This window comes from Chelonia mydas, chromosome 13 (assembly GCF_015237465.2).
Source record: "Chelonia mydas isolate rCheMyd1 chromosome 13, rCheMyd1.pri.v2, whole genome shotgun sequence".
NCBI classification, from domain to species: domain Eukaryota; kingdom Metazoa; phylum Chordata; order Testudines; family Cheloniidae; genus Chelonia; species Chelonia mydas.
Window position 1 is genome coordinate 1,219,422 of NC_051253.2, and position 18,029 is coordinate 1,237,450.

General features: G+C 60.3%; 1 protein-coding gene and 1 long non-coding RNA gene across 3 annotated transcripts in view; both read right to left on the bottom strand.

The window, feature by feature from the left end:
- LOC119567954 (WAP four-disulfide core domain protein 2-like) overlaps positions 1 to 14,827 on the bottom strand; it is a 30,897-nt gene extending 16,070 nt beyond the window's left edge. Inside the window, exon 1 of the mRNA XM_037915930.2 lies at positions 14,689 to 14,827. Coding sequence (XP_037771858.1) covers positions 14,689 to 14,782 — 94 coding nt within the window. The 5' untranslated portion in view covers positions 14,783 to 14,827. The remainder of the gene's footprint in view (positions 1 to 14,688) is intronic.
- A 1,698-nt stretch (positions 14,828 to 16,525) lies between these two features.
- LOC122462676 overlaps positions 16,526 to 18,029 on the bottom strand; it is a 57,958-nt gene continuing 56,454 nt past the window's right edge. For both annotated transcript variants that reach the window (XR_006285384.1, XR_006285385.1), the window contains one exon: positions 16,526 to 16,587. This is a non-coding gene — a long non-coding RNA (uncharacterized LOC122462676). The remainder of the gene's footprint in view (positions 16,588 to 18,029) is intronic.

An 18,029-nucleotide genomic window follows, 5' to 3' on the forward strand; every position in this document is an offset into this window, starting at 1 on the left:
GCCCACTCCTCCACCAGGCACCAGCGGAGGCGTGCTCCCCGATTACCTAGCTGTGCAATTGAGTCTCTGATCTACACACAGTCCCAGCGACGTCATGCACAGGCCGGAGACCTACATGCCCAGCTGGGGTAGCTGAGTGCGGCGCTGAGGTGCGCAGATTGCATGTCTTTGTCTGATGTCTGGAGCAAGCGTCAACACCAGGCAACGGTGAGGTCCTTACGCCAGGACTGGGGCCGCGGGGAAGAGCGATGCCTCAGCACCGTTCAGCTGCATCATGCAGATCCCGACGACTTCACGCCTGCAATATGGTAACACTGTCCAGCCCTCGTACCCCACAGCAGCCAATGACAGTTAGCTTGGATGATGTAATGCTTCTAGCTTTGGTTTCTATTGGCTGGGTGCTGTTGTCACTCAATAGCCTTGCTAGAGAGCTGCGTGGATGGTGCTCCGGTTTCTCCAGCTTGGAGCAGACTCCGGTTCTACTGGTGAAGCTGAAGCAAGGGCTCTCTCTGAATTAGCCAAGTGGTGCCCGTTCACGTCCCCCTCCAGGCACAACAGCACCTGGGGCTGGACTGCAGCACAGCAGCTCCTGGAGGGCTCTCCGCATCCCCATGCTGGGGAGGATGGCGGGGGGCCCGTTTCCACCAGAGGGACTGGTGTAGGGACATGGACATCACCCTGTGGCCTCTGGGGGAGCCTAAGGTGACCTGAGACAATCCCCAGGAATGGCAGGCAGGCAGGTTGTCAGTTCTTGTGGCAGGGAGCAGCTTGTGCTCTGTTTGTACAGCACCTAGCGCCGCGGGGCTGTGGCCCATGACAGGGGCTCCGAGGTGCTCTGACGGTAGAGATATCAGATAATACCAGGCAACATGCTAAATGGTGCTTCCTCTTCCACCGTAGCCAGGAAATCCTGGAAGCGTCATTGTTTGGCTGCCCGCCTGCCAAGGTCCCCATGTGCTGCCCACACATGGGACACAGGCACTGACCAGTTACGAGTTGCCAGCATCAAACCCCTCCCCATGGCTGACTCAGGCCTGTTAGATGGGCTTGGGAGAGTTGGCTTCGGGAGGGCTGAAGACAGCCACAGAGAGCCCCGCTGAGCAAGGGGGCTGCACCCCTAGCCCTAATCAGACTTCCCCTTGCGAAGGAGAACCCGCTGTCCCATCTGCCTTGGCAGGAGAGAGTCCAAGCTGGCCCTGCGAGGCCCATGGCCTCGGTGCTAAGGGCTTGGGAGATCAACAGCAGAACCTCAAAGTGTCTCCAAGGGGATCGGAGCCAATTGCCCTCTGCCCGGCTCAGCCCGCGGGACACAGCTGTCTGCTCAAGAAGCACTTGGAACCGTACTGACGGCTGAGCTCTAAAGAGAGAGAAATCGGCCCCTCTGCTTCCCCTTGGCTGTTGGGAGCAGCCCGTGTTCCAGCTACTGGCCAGCATCCGCTAAACCGCCTCCCTCCCCTCGGCCGGCCCAGAGGGGTGAGTCCTGTCAGCTACCGACACGTCGTCTTTACCGGTTTGCCTGGCGTGGCGGATTGCGTCCTGGCTCTTCTCCTCCCTTCGGCTCAGAAGGGCTCTGGCCTGGAGGCTTTTCCTCGCTCTGGAGGCAGTCAGAGACCCAGCCTCGCTGCTGTTTCTGTTACCATAGCGCCCGGGAGCCCCAGGGTGTCCGGTGCTGTTCAAACACAGAACAGGCCAGGCCCTGCCCCAAAGAGCTGACCGCCTCCGTATGAGACGGGAGACAACGGGTGGCGCAAGGGGAGAGCACAAGGAAACAAGGAGACAACAGTGGTCTGCATGGTCAGCCATGGTACCCGATGGGGCACATGTGCTGGACATCAGCACCCACACTTCACAGCAGAGCAGAGGCACCGAGGAGGGGGTAATGTCCCTGTGAGTAACGCCTGTTGCTGTTGCAGAGAGGTTCGCCCTGGGCGAATCGGCCCCTCATCACCTCACCGCACTCGAGCACCCTCAGGCCTGCAATGCCTCGTCCAGATACATGGGATCTTCCACCTTACGGAGCCCAGGAGTGTGGAGAAACCTGGACTCATAACTCCAGGCACAGCCAGCCTGAGAGCAGTGCTGCTGGGGCGTTGTCTGATGGCACTGATGTACCCGCAGCAAATCCATCCTCCCCTTCCTGTTCCAGGCTTCCCCTCTGTTTCCCCTTGTGTCACAGGGTCCCCGGGCAATGCTCTGGAACGGCTCCCTACGAAGCCAGGCAGGACTCTGGTGAGGTCTCCTCTCTGGGAGCAGACTGTCTTCAGGACACACAGCTCACACAGCTTCCCCCTTCCTGGGTCTGACCTAGGAGCATTCAGCATCCTCTGCCCCTCCGTGCGCTTCCCCCAGGGAGTCTGCTCAGGCGGGGTCTTGGGGAAGCCAGAGGGTCCTGCACCCCAACTCCGCAGTCAGACGTGACTCTCAGCCAGCCAGTAAAACAGGTTTATTAGATGTCAGGAACATGGTCTAACACAGAGCTTGTAGGTAGCTTGTAGAGAACAGGACTCCTGTCACGGAGTGTGGGGGAGTCCAGGCCCTGCACCCCTCTTCCTGGGAATCATGATGACTCTCAGCCAGCCAGTAAAACAGAAGGTTTATTGGACAACAGGAACACAGTCTAAAACAGAGCTTGTGGGTACAACCAGGACCCCTCAGTCAAGTCCTTGTGGGGGACAGGGAGCTTACATCCCAGCCTTGGGGTTCCCTGCGTTCCTCCAGCCAGCCCCAAACTGAAACTAAACCCCCCCAGCAGGTTCCCTTCTGCAACCTCTGTTCACATTCCTGGGCAGAGGTGTCACCTCCCCCTCCCCCTCCTGGCTCAGGTGACAGGCTCTCAGGTCTCCCGTCCCCAGGGCACATTCCCAGGGCAACACTCCCCCCTCCCTGCTGCGTCCCATCTCTCCCCCCTTCGAGACTGAACTGAGCAGGGTCACTCTGACCAGTGACCTGGGGAAGTTCGGGGCCCCCTCTCTGGGACAGCGCATCCGCTATCAGGTTGGCACTTCCCTTCACGTGGACCACGTCCGTGTCGTAATCCTGCAGGAGCAGGCTCCACCTCAGGAGTTTGGCGTTGGCTCCTTTCATCTGGTGCAGCCAGGTCAGGGGAGAGTGGTCGGTGTACACGGTGAAGTGTCGCCCGAAGAGATAGGGCTCTAGTTTCTTGAGGGCCCACACCATGGCCAGGCACTCCTTCTCGATGGCCGCGTAGTGTTGCTCCCGGGGTAGCAACTTCTTGCTCAGGTACACGATGGGGTGTCTCTCCCCCTTTTCATCCTCCTGCATTAACACCGCCCCCAGTCCCGTGTCGGAGGCGTCAGTGAACACCACAAAGGGCTTGTCAAAGTCTGGGTTTGCCAGAACTGGGCCACTGACCAGAGCCTCCTTCAGCGCCCGGAAAGCCTCCTGGCACTGCTCGGTCCAGACCACCTTGTCTGGCTTCCCCTTCTTGCATAGCTCAGTGATGGGGGTGGCTATGGCGCTAAAGTGGGGCACAAATCTTCGGTAGTATCCTGCCATCCCAATAAAGGCTTGGACCTGCTTTTTGGTGTGGGGAGCGGGCCAGTCTCTGATCACCTCCACCTTGGCCGGTTCCGGCTTTAGGCGGCCGCTCCCCACCCGATGGCCCAGGTAAGATACTTCAGCCATCCCCACCTTGCACTTCTCCGCTTTGACAGTCAGCCCAGCCCCCTGGAGTCGGTCCAGCACTTGTCTAACCTGGGACACGTGGTCCTCCCAGGTCTGGCTAAAGACACAGATGTCGTCAATATACGCCACGGCAAAACTCTCCATCCCCCTCAGGAGCTGGTCCACCAGGCGCTGGAAGGTGGCCGGCGCTCCCTTGAGGCCGAAAGGCAGGGTCAGGAACTCATAGAGCCCCAGAGGGGTGATAAAGGCCGATTTCAGCCGGGCATCTGCATCCAGCGGCACTTGCCAGTAGCCCTTTGTAAGGTCCATGGTGGTAAGGTAGCGAGCTCCTCCCAGCTTGTCTAGGAGCTCGTCCGGCCTGGGCATGGGGTAGGCATCCGATACAGTGATGGCATTGAGCTTCCGATAGTCCACACAGAACCGGACGGACCCATCCTTTTTGGGGACCAGCACCACCGGCGAGGCCCAAGGGCTGGCCGATGGCTGGATCACCCCCAAAGCCAGCATGTCCCGGACCTCTCTTTCCAGGTCCTGAGCAGTTTTCCCTGTGACTCGGAAGGGGGAGCATCTTATCGGCGGGTGCGACCCCGTCTGCACCCGGTGGACAGTCAGATTAGTGAGTCCAGGCTGGTTGGAAAACAGCTATGGGTCCAGATGCAGCACCCCTCTGATCTCAGCTTGCTGGGCAGGGGTTAGCTGATCCGAGAGGGGAATTGTTTCCAGGGGGGAACCAGCTCTGGTCCCAGGGAACAGATCTACTAAAGGGTCATCTCCCTGCTCCTCCCAATGTCCACACACGGCCAACGCCACATTCCCCCTGGCATAATATGGCTTCATCATATTCACATGGTTCACCCGGCGGTGGTGCGCCCGGTTCGACAGCTCCACCACATAGTTTACCTCGTTTAGCTGTTTGACAACCTTGAAAGGGCCTTCCCAGGCGGCCTGTAGTTTGTTCTTTCTCATGGGGATGAGAACCATCACCGGATCCCCGGTGGCGTAGGCCCGGGCCCGCGCCGTGCGGTCATACCAGACCTTCTGCTTCCTCTGGGCTCTGGCCAGATTCTCCCTGGCCAGGCCCATGAGTTCAGCCAGTCTCTCTCGGAAGATCAGGACATACTCCACCACTGACTCTCCATCGGGAGTGGCCTTCCCCTCCCACTCGTCTCTCATCAGGTCCAGGGGGCCCCTCACCCTCCTTCCATATAACAGTTCAAAAGGCAAGAACCTGGTAGACTCCTGGGGCACCTCCCTGTATGCGAACAGCAGGTGAGGTAAGTACTTGTCCCAATCCTGCGGGTGCTGGTTCATAAAGGTTTTCAGATTCATCATTAGCATCCCATTGAACCTCTCCACCAGCCCATTGGACTGGGGGTGATAAGCTGAGGCCCAGTCGTGCCGGACCCCACATTTCTCCCACAAGCACCGGAGCAGGGCCGACATGAAGTTGGACCCTTGGTCTGTCAAGACTTCCTTGGGGAACCCCACTCAGCTGAAAATGGTCAGGAGCGCATCTGCCACGGTGTCTGCTTCAATGGAAGCTAAGGGCACTGCCTCGGGGTAGCGGGTGGCAAAATCTACCACCACCAGAATGTATTTCTTCCCCGACCGGGTCGTCTTGCTGAGAGGCCCCACGATGTCCATGGCCACCTTTTGGAAAGGCTCCTCTATGATGGGCAAAGGCCTCAAAGCTGCTTTCCCCTTGTCCCGGGCCTTCCGCACCCTCTGACAGGGGTCACAGGATCGGCATTACTGCCAGACAGTGGTAAAGACCCCAGGCCAGTAAAAGTTCTGTAGCATCCTCTGCCAGGTGCGCCGGATTCCCTGGTGCCGAGAGGGGGATGTCATGGGCCAGGGACAGGAGCTTGCGGTGATACTTCTGGGGGACCACTAGCTGCCTCCGGAGCCCCCACGACTCCATTTCCCTTGTGGGAGCCCATTCTCGGTACAGGAACCCCTTCTCCCACAGGAACCTCTCCTGGCAACCTCTCCTCATGGTCCGTACCACACTGAGGTCGGCCAGGTCCCTGAGCTTCCACAAGGAGGGATCTTTCCTCAACTCGGCCTGGAACTCAGCGGCTGGGGAAGGGATGGGGACCGGTTCCCTCTCACTGGCCGGGTCTGAGGCCACAGCCTCTCTGAGCCGTGCCCCTCGGCGCTCCCTCCCCACCAGGGTAGGGTCCTGAGCCTCTGGTGTGGTACCCTCCCCGAGGTCGGGGTGCAGTGCCCCTCGCCGGCTCTGGCTACGGGTCACAACCAGGGCCAGCCCTTTAGGTCTCCCGCCATCAAAACCTCAGTGGGCAAAGGGTGGTGCACCCCCACATCCTTGGGGTCCTCCTTGGCCCCCCATTTCATGTGTACCCTTACCACGGGCACCTTGAATGGGGTTCCGCCCACCCCCGTCAGGGTCAGGTAGGTGTTGGGCACCACCCGATCTAGGGCCACCACCTCAGGCCTGGCCAGCGTCACCTCCGTGCCCGTATCCCAGTATCCATTGACCTTCCTCCCATCCACCTCCAGGAGAACAAGGCACTTGCTCCGGAGGGACAGCCCCACGCCCACCCTGTAAACCGAGCACCCTGAGTCCAGAGCCTCCAGCCCTCTGGCGGAGCTGGCCGGTGGTACTCTTCCCTCCTGAGCAGGTGGTAAGCTGGCAACCCCCCTTGCCTGGGTCGTCTTCCCCTCGTCCAGCTGGGTCCCTATCCAGTTAACCCTGGGTAGGTTGGGTCTGTTCAGTCTGTCCCTGAGCCTGAGGCACTGGGTCCATACGTGGCCTCTCTGGCCAAAGTAATAGCAGCTCAGGTCATTTTGGTCCCCTCGAGCGGGTCGGAGGGTCCCGACGCCAGGCGTTCCCCTTGGGAGGGGGTTCTCCACATTTGCCCGCTGGGAGGTCCCATGGTGACTCTCTCTCTGCATCGGGGGGGCCTGTTCTTTTGGGACTCCTCCCGGCTACCCCCGACCGACTATTCACAAACTCGTCGGCCAGCTGCCCTGCGTGCTGGGGGTTCGCGAGTTTTTTGTCCACCAGCCACAGCCTCAGGTCGGAAGGGCACTGTTCATACAGTTGCTCCAGTACGATTAGGTCAAGCAGGTCCTCTTTAGCTTGGGCCCCCGCTGTCCACTTGTGGGCATATCCCTGCATCCGGTTGACCAGTTGTAGGCATGTGACTTCAGGGGTTTTACGCTGACTCCGGAACCTTTTCCAGTAAATCTCGGGGGTCAGCCCAAACTCACGGAGCAGGGCATGTTTGAACAGTTTGTAGTCCCCTGCTTCTGCCCCTGTCATTCGGCTGTACACCTCCACGGCTTTGGGGTCCAGTAAGGGGGTGAGAAACTGGAGCCTGTCTGCAGTGTCAACCCTGTGCATCTCGCAGGCATTCTCAAAGGCCGTCAGGAAGCTATCTATGTCCTCCCCCTCCTTATGCTGGGCCAGGAAGCACTTATCAAAGCTCCTTGCAGTCTTGGGTCCCCCCTCACTCACCGCAGCCGGGGCCCCACTGCTCCTCAGCCTGGCCAGCTCCAGCTCATGCTGGCGTTGCCTCTCCTTCTCCTCCTGCTCATGCTGACGTTGCATTTCATGATCCTCCAGCTCCCTCAATTTCATCTCCCTCTCCCATTCCAGCCGCATCTGCTCCAGGGATGGGGAGCTCCGCCGGGAGGATCCCCTGCTGGCTGCCGGGGTCACGGTGCCCTCGGTATTCGCTGGGCTTCCCCCAACCCCTCCCCCAGGCCTAGGTAGGAAGGGTCTCGGGATGTCCTCGGAAGCAGTCTGACCCCGCCAGCCTGGTCAGGCCCCAGGGCCCACGCTGCGTCCGCCGGGCGGCTTCCCTCAGGGACTGGGATCGGGTCATCCAAGCGATCCCTCTCCTCCAACTGGGCAATCGGCTGTTCCTTGGTGGACCTCCCGATGCGCAGCCCCCTCTGCCTACACAGCTCCACCAGGTCGCTCTTAAGGCGTTTAGCGTACATCTCCCTGCTGGCCACTCGCAGGCCGGGCAGCTTTCCACGGTTTCCAGGAAAAGCCCCTCGTGTGCCAGTCCTTCTTGAGGTCACCACCTCTTTGCCAGGGTCGAGCTGCAGACTCCTCCGCCCCTGGGACCGCTCGCTGCAATCCCCCGGGGGACCCTGTTACTGCAAAAGTCCTTCTCTCTGGTCACACACTCCCAGGGGTTAACCGCCCCCTGGAACCGTCTCTCTCTGAATCTTCAGCACGCCTGGTCCCCGTCAATCCCCCTTCGTTTTACTGTTCCCCAGTCACTTACTGCAGGAAGCGCCGTCCACGCGGTGCAGTAGATCCCACCTCTGCCACCAGTTGGCACGGAGTGTGGGGGAGTCCAGGCCCTGCACCCCTCTTCCTGGGATTCACTGAGACTCTCAGCCAGCCAGTAAAACAGGTTTATTGGACAATAGGAACACAGTCTAAAACAGAGCTTGTAGGTACAACCAGGACCCCTCAGTCAAGTCCTTCTGGGGGAGCAGGGAGCTCAGACCCCAGCCCTGGGGTTCCCTGTGTTCCTCCACCCAGCCCCAAACTGAAACTAAACCCCCCCAGCAGGCTTCCTCCTGCAGCCTTGGTCCAGTTTCCTGGGCAGAGGTGCTACCTTCCCCATCCTGCCCCCCCCCCGCCGGCTCAGGTTACAGGCTCTCAGGTATCCCATCCTCAGTGAAACTCCCCTGCCACATTCCCAGGTCAACACTCCCCCTCCCTGCTGCGTCACACCACCCCGCTTCCTACTGCATCACAATCCCTCAGCTGGGTCCATTTTGGGAGGCAGTGAGCCAGACAAGCACGTCTGCACTTCACTCCTCGTCCCTAGCCAGCCCAAACTGACTCCGCTTCCAGCCCCCGCTCCTCTGGCCTTTGTCCCTTTCCCGGGCCAGAAGGTCACCGGATTCCTTTGTTCTCCAACCCTTTAGCTATCACCTTGCAGGGGGGAAGGGCCCAGGCCATCAGTTGCCAGGAGACAGAGTGTCGGCCATTTATGTACCCTGGCCCTTTGCTCTGCAACAATTACACCCCCTTATCCCACCACCTAGAGACTTAAGAAATGCCTTGGGGAAACTGAGGCACCCCTACAGTATTCAGAGGAAACATTAAGAACAGTCCCACTTCGTCCATCTATCCCCCCTTCGAGACCAAACTTAGCGGGCTCACTTTAGCCGGTGACCTGGGGAAGTTCGAAGCCACCAACGTTCCCATGGATGCCCCAGCATCTCTCCCATTCCTTGGTGGGAGTTACACCAGGCCCTTCCAGTTTTACGCCCTTCCTTGGGTCGGGTGTGCTTGATGGCACTTGCTGGCGGCATGTGGGAAGGTTTATGCGGCTCGCGCCCTTTTTCCACCCCAAAACCCCTGGGGTTCAAATTGGGATCGGGTCTTCTCCCAGCGCTCCAGTCTGGAGGGCTGTGATTTGGGCTGTCTTGATTAAGAGCCCCCATCTTGACCTTGGCCGCCCTCTGACCAGGTGTCTCTGTCCTCCACCGCTCGGCATCATTTCATTGGATGTAGCCACGTTGGGGCAGAGGGGTCAGGATACACCGCAAAGCGCCGCCCCAATAGGTACGGCTGCAGCTCTTTAAAGGCCTGCGCCATGGCCAGGCATTTCTTCTTTATGGCCACTTAATTCTGCTCCCAGGGCAGCAGCTTCTTGCTTGGGCACCCAATGGGGTGTCTCCCCCCCCTTCGCATCGACCTGCATCAGCACCGTGCCCAGCCCTGCGTCTGAGGCATCGGTGACACTGAGAAGGGCTTGGCACTGTCCGGGTTTACCAGATTTACCAGGCCCTGATTAGAGCCTCCTTCAGTGCACAGAGAGCCTCTGGCATGGCTCGGTCCAGACCAGCTCGCCTGGCTTCTCCTTCTTACATAGCTCAGTGACGGGAGTAGCTAGGAGCTAAAGTGAGGTAAAGTCCCAGTCGTACCCCGCCATCCAGATAAAGGTCTGGACCTGTTTCTTGGTCTGGAGAACGGGCCAATCTCTGACCCTCTTCACCAGCCCGTTGGACTGAGGATGATATGCAGAGGTCCAGGGCCAGACCCCACATTTCTCCCACAAGCCTCGGAGTCGGACTGACATGAAATTTGACCCCTGGTCTGTAAAGACCTTGCTGGGGACCCCCTCTCTGCTGAAGATGGTCAGCAGCGTGTCTGCCTCGGCGGAGGGCAGATCCCCCACCCCTGGGTAGCGGTTGGCAAAATCCATCACCACCAGGATGCATTTCTTCCCTGACCCGACCGCCTTGCTGACGGGCCCCACTATGTCCAGAGCCCCCTTCCCTGCCGTGGGATCAGTTCCCAGCAGCACCTCTGGACCAGCAAACCTGGTTGGCAGCCGTCCTGCCCTGCCTGTGGATCCCCCCCTCAGCTGGGGTCTCAGCTCCCCCCATGCTCAGCGCTGCCCTTGCTGTCCCAGTGGGGCAGGCAGCGAGCTCTTTGCTCTCCTTACAGCATCAGAGCCAGCGTGAGCCCCCTCTCCGGTGTGCAGGGGGGCAGGGAGCATCTCTCTGTCCCACCCAGCCCCAGGGCTCTGGTTACAGGCAGGCAGGTATCCTGAGCCTAGCAGCTCCTCCCCCCTGCCAGCCAGGTCATCTCCATTTTCACTGACCATTTCCCTCTCCGCCGATTCGTTCCCCTGGGTTCAAATTCAAACCCTTGGCCGTTACAGGAGCAGGGCCTGGATCCTGTCCCAAAGAGACACAGTCACTCCCCAACAGGGTCTCACAGCTGATATCCTGGAGAACCCCAACGACCAGCCAGCCCCACCCCTCCTGGGTCAGCACAGGGATCTGGGCCATAGGCAGGGCGAGGTGCTTCATCCCTTGGACCCTCATACATCTGAAGCTGCACCACCCGGGGCCTGACAACAGTTCTCTCTGTCCCAGGATCTCGCCACCCCAGGAATGTCTCCCCATTGACCATCACCTTCCGCTCCCACTGGGGGTCCGATGGGCCTGAGCTGAGGAGACTCCACACAGACATATAGGTCGGGGTCAGGAGTGGGAGCCTGTCCACCTCCCCACCCATCTGGCTGATGGTGTCTATGGTCTTGGGACCCAGCAAGGGAGCTAGACACTGGGGCTTTTCCGCAGAGTCCCCCTGGTTCAGATCTCCAGCCTGCTCAAAGGCAGTGAGGTGGGCATCCACCTCCCCCCCTCCTTAAGCAGGGGCAGCAATTTAGTAACGAGTTTCCCTGTGGAACTGGCACCCTGGGGTCTATCCCCACTCACCCCGGGGAGGTCCCCTAGGCCTCTCCGCTCCCCCACCGCCAGTTCATGCTGCTGCTGCTTCTCCTGCAGCTCTTTATCAGGCTCTCGCTGTCTCTCACGGTCCTCTCGCTCCTTCGGGCTCAGCTCCAATCCCGTCCATCTCCGATCCCCGGATGGGGAAGCCGATCGTGAAGACCCTCGTCTGGTCGGGGACAGGAGTCTTGGGGATGCCTGGCTCCCACTCCAGCTGCTCCCAGGTCCTGCTATAGCCCCATTAGGGTCAGGAATCTGTTCCTTGGAGCGGTCATCCTCCTCCAGCTGCACGATTAACTGTGCTTTGGTGAACTTTCCAATGCGCAACCCTCTCTTTCTGCACAGGGTTACAATGTCCTTCTTAAGGAGACGGTGACAGGCCATCACTCCGCTGTTTCCAAGTTGTTGTGGACTCACAGGCCTGTGTGCTCTCAGCTCCCCACGGTTTCCAGGGAGAACCCCTAGTGTGCCAGCCCTTCTCGAGGTCACCCCCTCTTTGCCAGGGTCGAGCTGCAGACTCCTTCGCGCCTGGGACCGCTCGCTGCAATCCCCAGGGGAACGCTGTTACTGCCAAAATCCTTCTCTCTCCCAGGGCCAAGCCGCAGGCTCCTCCGCCCCTGAGACTGCTCCCTGCAGTCCCGAGGGGGACCCCATTACTGCACAGTCCTTCTCTCTGGTCACACACTCCCAGGGGTTAACCGCCCCCCGAAACCGCTCCTCTCTGAGCCTTCAGCACGCCTGGTCCTCGTCAATCCCCCTTCGTTTTACTGCTCCCCAGACACTTACGGCAGGAAGCGCCGTCCACAGGGTGCAGTACATCCCACCTCTGCCACCAGTTGACACGGAGTCCCCGGGCGATGCTCTGGAACTGCTCCCTACGAAACCAAGCAGGACTCTGGTGAGGTCTCCTCTCTGGGAGCAGACTGTCTGCAGGGCAAGAAGCTCACACGGCTTCCGCCTTCCTGGGTCTGACCTCGGAGCATTCAGCATCCTCTGCCCCTCCGTGCGCTTCTCGCAGTGAGTCCGCCCAGGCGGGCTCCTTGGGAAGCCAGAGGGTCCTGCACCCCAACTTCGCAGTCAGACGTGACTCTCAGCCAGCCAGTAAAACAGAGGTTTATTAGACGACAGGAACACGGTCTAAAACAAAGCTTGTAGGTACAGAGAACAGGACCCCTCAGCCGGATCCAATTTGGGGGGCAGTGAGCCAGATAACCCCGTCTGCCCTTCACTCCATGTCCCCAGCCAGCCCCAAACTGAAACTCTCTCCAACCCCTCCTCCTTCTCTGGCTTTGTCCCTTTCCAGGCCAGGAGGTCACCGGATTCCTTTGTTCTCCAACTCTTTAGCTCTCACCTTGCAGGGGGGAAGGGCCCAGGCCATCCGTTGCCAGGAAACAGGGTGTCCGCCATTTATGTACCCTGGCCCTTTGCTCTGCAACAATTACACTCCCTTATCCCACCACCTAGAGACTTAAGAAATCCATAGGGGAAACTGAGGCACCCCTACAGTATTCAGAGGAAACATTAAGAACAGTCCGACTTCGTCACACCTTGTAAGTAAGGTGTACTTTAGTTGTTGGTTCATCTGTTCCGGAGATGTCAGGCAGCGATCACTGTGCTGAAATCAGAGCATGTGTCCGAGGTATCAGGCTGCTCATGGGGATAAGGACTGGGTTGGGGATAGCTGAAACTGCCCAGGGCAGTAAGGGGAGGCACCCCCAGTTAGCAGGTTAGGACCCAGCTGATGACACGCCCTGTGGCCAAAGCAAAGGGGCACCGGGTACGTGCACCTGTTGATGGTTAGCTGGCCTTGGCGGTATGGCAACCCGAAACCCCCTGACCGTTATAACAAGCCATCTGAAGGCCCAAGGTGGCAGGGACCCCAGAGATGTGCTCCACAGCAGAAGGTAACAAGTAAACCAGAGTGCAGGCTGGAGCGAGACCCCTGCGTTCTGTGACCTCTGTGCCGGGAGATGGATTAACGGTCGGCGGGACAGAATGGCTTCACTCTCTAGAGCTGCCCTGTGGCACCGATGGAGAATTGGCTGCACCCAGAGACACCAAATGACCTTTCCATTCTCCTGCCCTGCGAGTTGAAGGGGTCTGTTCCCAGCTGGGAGTGCCATCTCACCCTCACCGGAGTCACTGGCAGGTTTGCACACCGTGACTCCTGGGAGATTAACTGCTAAAAGACTTGTTCTGGTTGGAGCCGCCTCCAGCCAGCCGGAGTGCCCGAGGGGGAATTAACTCACTGGCACCAGCTCGGAGAAAGGAGCCTGCTTGCATGCTTGGATTCGGTCCAGAGTCTCGGCATTTATACCTGGGAGCTGGAAAGAATCTGACTCTCTATCTACGTCTGACGTTTCCCCAGATGCTCACCTTCCGCCCGCGGGGCTGGGGTGTCACTGCAGGACCAGGCTGCTTCCTGGCCAGGACGCCATCTCCTCCATTGTTCTGTAGCAGGAGCCGGGCAAGTGGGGAGGGCAGACCCAGCCCCAGCCCGCACGGTGCTCCCGGTGAGATGCTATCGACGGGGAAAGCACCAGCTCCCATGAGCCCATGCGGGAAGCAGGGGGCTAGCCTGCCCGCTCCTGCCACCTGGGCTCCAGCAAGGGGCTCCCCCCACTGCAGGGCCGTCATGACAACACAGTGAGGTTGTTCGGGCTCTGGAGAGGATGGGGCCCGTTGCCAGCCCAGCTGTCTTGCCATCCCTGGGGGCACCCCTGGATTTAGGGGGATGGGGCCCTGTAGGCAAGTCTGGTCCCTTGCGAGGAGCAGTGGGGTTAGCCGGTGCAGGGAGAGCGGTAAATGATTACAAGCTGTGGCTTGTCTAATTGCTACTGTTCCCAGGGAGGTGACCCCAGGCGACCTCTCTCCTGTTCCACAGTATTTCTCAGCTGCTGCAGGTTCTCTACCCTTGTCCCCGTTGGAGGGCGCGGAGGGGGGATGCCCCTGGCTTCTTTTGTTTCAGTTTTTGCCCCTTTGACAGAAAGGCCAGACCCTAACCCCAGCCCAAGGGAGGAAGGGAAGCACACTTCCTTAGCCCTCCCCCTGAGTGCTGCCCTAGGCAGGAAGGGGCTGCTCGCAAACCCCTCCAGCGGGGCCTGGCGGGACCGGAGGCTCGGTCAGTGAAGTGTTGCTGAAGGGCCGGAGAGCTGCTCCCGATGATAGGGTTTGCGTTCCGAGCTCCCCCGCCTCAGTGCAGCCCTAGGGAGACCCCTGTCACAGCACGGCATTGCCGATGGCTTCCCGCAGGGCTGGCAGGTGGAATCCATGGCTCCGCGCCCCGAGTGCATGGCCAACACTTCCCTCCACCCCACTTGATAGTTCCTGCCCCCTCTCCCCTAGCTCAGCCGCGATCACCCGACCTGTCTCCCAGCTGCTCCTGGGGACCCTGGCCCAGCCCCGGGCCAGCCCTGAGCCGGACTCTGTGCTGGGAGCCCGAGGACGGGGAAGTGTCAGACTCGGCCCCAGCATCACCTGGAAGGCGTGAGCTCTGGGCAGGGCAGTGATCTCTGCCTGGAGCCCCAGGCTGGCACGCCCGGCACCCCAGCTCAGCTGCAGCAGGGCCATGCCCCCACATTCAGGATCAATGCACCAGGGTATAGCGCTGCCTTAGACCAGTGCCTGCCCACCCACCCCTCCATCTGCTCCCAGTGCCCAGCCCCTGACCTCCTACCCTGAGCTCACGCACATCCGGCCCCGAGCTCTCAGAGCCAGTCCCTGGCTTCTCTGCCAGGCACACGGGTCCCAGGGGGAGTGGGCTGGGAGAGGCTACCATGCCCGGCTGCTGCTGTCTGCACTCACCCTGGGGCCGGGGCCTGCGTTGTCCAGCCGCGGGCGGCAGCTCGGCCCAGAGGGCCAGGAGCCCCACAAGGAGGAGGATGGTCCCTGGCTTCATGGTGCCGCTGGTGTGAGTGCCCAGCGCTGAGCCCAGCCGGATTTATACTCGCCGGGGGCCGGCTGGGTCAGCAGGGGGCAGGGCTGGCTCCTGGAGGCCTTTGGGTGCTGAGAAGTGTCCTTTCATTTCACTGTTGGCCAGAGGCCAGTGCTGGCCTGGCCCTGCCCCAGGCAGTGTCATGATCCGAGAAATCATTTACCACGGCACCGTTCCAGCCGGGCCAGGGTGTCTGCGGGGGGGTGTGCGGGGGGGGGGGGGGGGGGCTGGAGTAACCCAGCTCAGTAAAGAAACGTGTGTCCAAGGGCTGCCTGAGACACCCCAGTGCCGGCACTCTGGGAAACGCTGGGTCCCTCTGGGGAGCCTCCCTGGCTCCTCCCTGTCCCAAAGAGCTTGCCCCTCACCAGCTTAACATGGGGGCTGGGCAAGAGCAGAGACTCGAGCCAGGCTAGTCAGGGAGCCCAGAGCAGCTCAGCGGGCAGTGCCAGGGACTCGCCAACACACACTCGCTCCAGGGGAGAGAAGGACTTCTGCAGTAACAGGGTCCCCCGGGGGATTGCAGCGAGCCGTCCAAGGGGCGGAGGAGTCTGCCGCTTGACCCTGGCAAAGAGGTGGTGACCTCGAGAAGGGCTGGCGCACTAGGGGTTCTCCCTGGAAACCGTGGGGAGCTGAGAGCACACAGGCCTGTGAGTCCACCACAACTTGGGAAGAGCGGAGTGATGGCCTGTCACCGTCTCAAGAAGGACATTGTAACCCTGTGCAGAAAGAGAGGGTTGAGCATTGGAAAGTTCACCAAAGCACAGTTCACCATGCAGCTGGAGGAGGATGACCGCTCTAAGGAGCAGATTCCTGACCCAAATGGGGCTATAGCAGGATCTGGGAGCAGCTGGAGTGGGAGCCAGGCATCCCCAAGACTCCTGTCCCCGACCAGACGAGGCTCTTCACGATCGGGTTCCCCGTCGGGGGATCAGAGACGGACGGGATTGGAGCTGAGTCCGAGAGAGCAAGAGGACTGTGAGAGACAGCGAGAGCCCGAGAAAGAGCTGCAGAAGCAGCAGCAGCATGAACTGGCAGTGGGGGAGCGGAGAGGCCTAGGGGACCCCCCCAGGGGTGAGTGGGGATAGACCCCGGGGGGCCAGTTCTGCAGGGAACCTCGAGACTAAATTGCTGCCCCTGGTTAAGGGGGGGGGATGCTGCCCTGAATTGGATGCCCACCTCACTGCATTTGAGCAGGCTGGAGATTTGAACCAGGGGGACCCTGCGGAAAAGCCCCGGTGTCTCGCTCCCTTGCTGGGTCCCAAGGCCATAGACACCATCAGCCAGATGGGTGGGGAGGTGGACAGGCTCCCACTCCTGGTCCCAACCTATATGTCTGTGTGGAGTTTCTTGGGGTCAGGCCCCTCAGACCTCCAGTGGGAGCGGAAGGTGATGGTCAATGGGGAGACATTCCTGGGGTGGCGAGATGCTGGGACAGAGAGAACTGTTGATGTCAGGCTGCCACGGAGTCCCTGGGCGATGCTCTGGAACGGCTCCCTACGAAGCCAGGCGGGACTCTGGGGAAGTCTCCTTTCTGTGAGCAGCCTGTCTGCAGGATACACAGCTCACCCAGCTTCCACCTTCCTGGGTCTGACCTCGGAGCATTCAGCATCCTCTGCCCCTCCGTGCACTTCCCCCAGCGAGTCCGCCCAGGCGGGGATCCTGGGGAAGCCAGAGGGTCCTGCCCCCCAACTTCGCAGTCAGACGTGACTCTCAGCCAGCCAGTAAAACAGAAGGTTTATTAGACGACAGGAACATGGTCTAACACAGGACTTGTAGGTGCAGAGAACCGGAACCCTCAGCTGAGTCGATTTTGGGGAGGGGCAGTGAGCCAGGCAACCCCGTCTGCCCTTCACTCCCTGTCTCCAGCCAGCCTCAAACTGAAACTCCCTCCAGCCCCCCCTCCTCTGGGCTTTGTCCCTTTCCCGGGCCAGGAGGTCATCTGATTCCTTTGTTCTCCAGCCCTTTAGCTCTCACCGTGCAGGGGGGGAAGGGCCCAGGCCATCAGTTGCCAGGCCCCTGGTGGTGCAGCTGTGACGAAGTGGGACTGTTCTTAATGTTTCCTCTGAATAGTGTGGGGGTGCCTCAGTTTCCCCTAGGCAGTTCTTAAGTGTCTAGGGGGTGGGGTAAGGGTGTATGATCATTGCAGAGCCTTAGAGGGCAGGTGTGTGCAGGGGTCTGGACACAGAGAATGGCCGACACCCTGTTTCCTGGCAACTGATGGCCTGGCCCTTCCCCCCTGCAAGGTGAGAGCTAAAGGGTTGGAGAAGAACAACCCTGAGCAGACTCCCTGTGGGAAGCGCACGAAGGGGCAGAGGAGGCTGAATGCTCCGAGGTCAGACCCAGGAAGGTGGAAGCTGGGTGAGCTGTGTGCCCTGCAGACAGGCTGCTCCCAGAAAGGAGACTTCCCCAGAGTCCTGCCTGGCTTCATGGGGAGCAGTTCCAGAGCATCGCCGGGGACGCCGTGACAGCAGCCTCAGATGCTGAGGGGCTGTGTGAGCTGGGTGAGGGTCCCAGGGATGAAGCCCCTCGCCCTGCCTATGGCCCAGATCCCTGTGCAGACCCAGGAGGGGTGGGACTGGCTGGTTGTTGGGGTTCTCCAGAATATAAGCTGCGAGACCCTGTTGTGGGGTGACTGTGTCTCTTTGGGACAGGATCCAGGCCCGGCTCCTGTAACGGCCAAGGGTTTGAATTTGAATCCAGGGAACCAATCGGGGGAGAGGGAAATGGTCAGTGAAAATGCAGATGACCTGGCTGGCAGGGGGGAGGAGCTGCTCGGCTCAGGATACCTGCCTGTCTGTAACCAGACAACTGGGGCTGGGTGGGACAGAGAGATGTTCCCCGCCCCCTTGCACACCAAAAAGGGGGCTCACGCTGGTTCTGATGCACTGAGGAAAGCAGGGAGCTCGCTGCCTGCCCCCACGGGGACAGCAAGGGCAGCGCTGAGCACAGTGGGAGCTGAGACCCCAGCTGAGTGGGGGGAGACACAGGCAGGGCAGGGGATCTGTTGGGAGTGGCAAGGAGCTTGGTAAGGAAAGTCTGGATGAGCCTAGGCAGCCTTGTGAGCTGATGGCTGTGTCTAGTCAGCAGGGTGGGGAGGCCAGGAGAGTGGAAGATGAGTGTCCCTGGACCTTACCTGTTAGCTGGGTGGAGAACTGGGACAGGGAAGGAAACGTGCCTGTGTCTGTCAGGGGTATTGACTTGCCTATGGAGG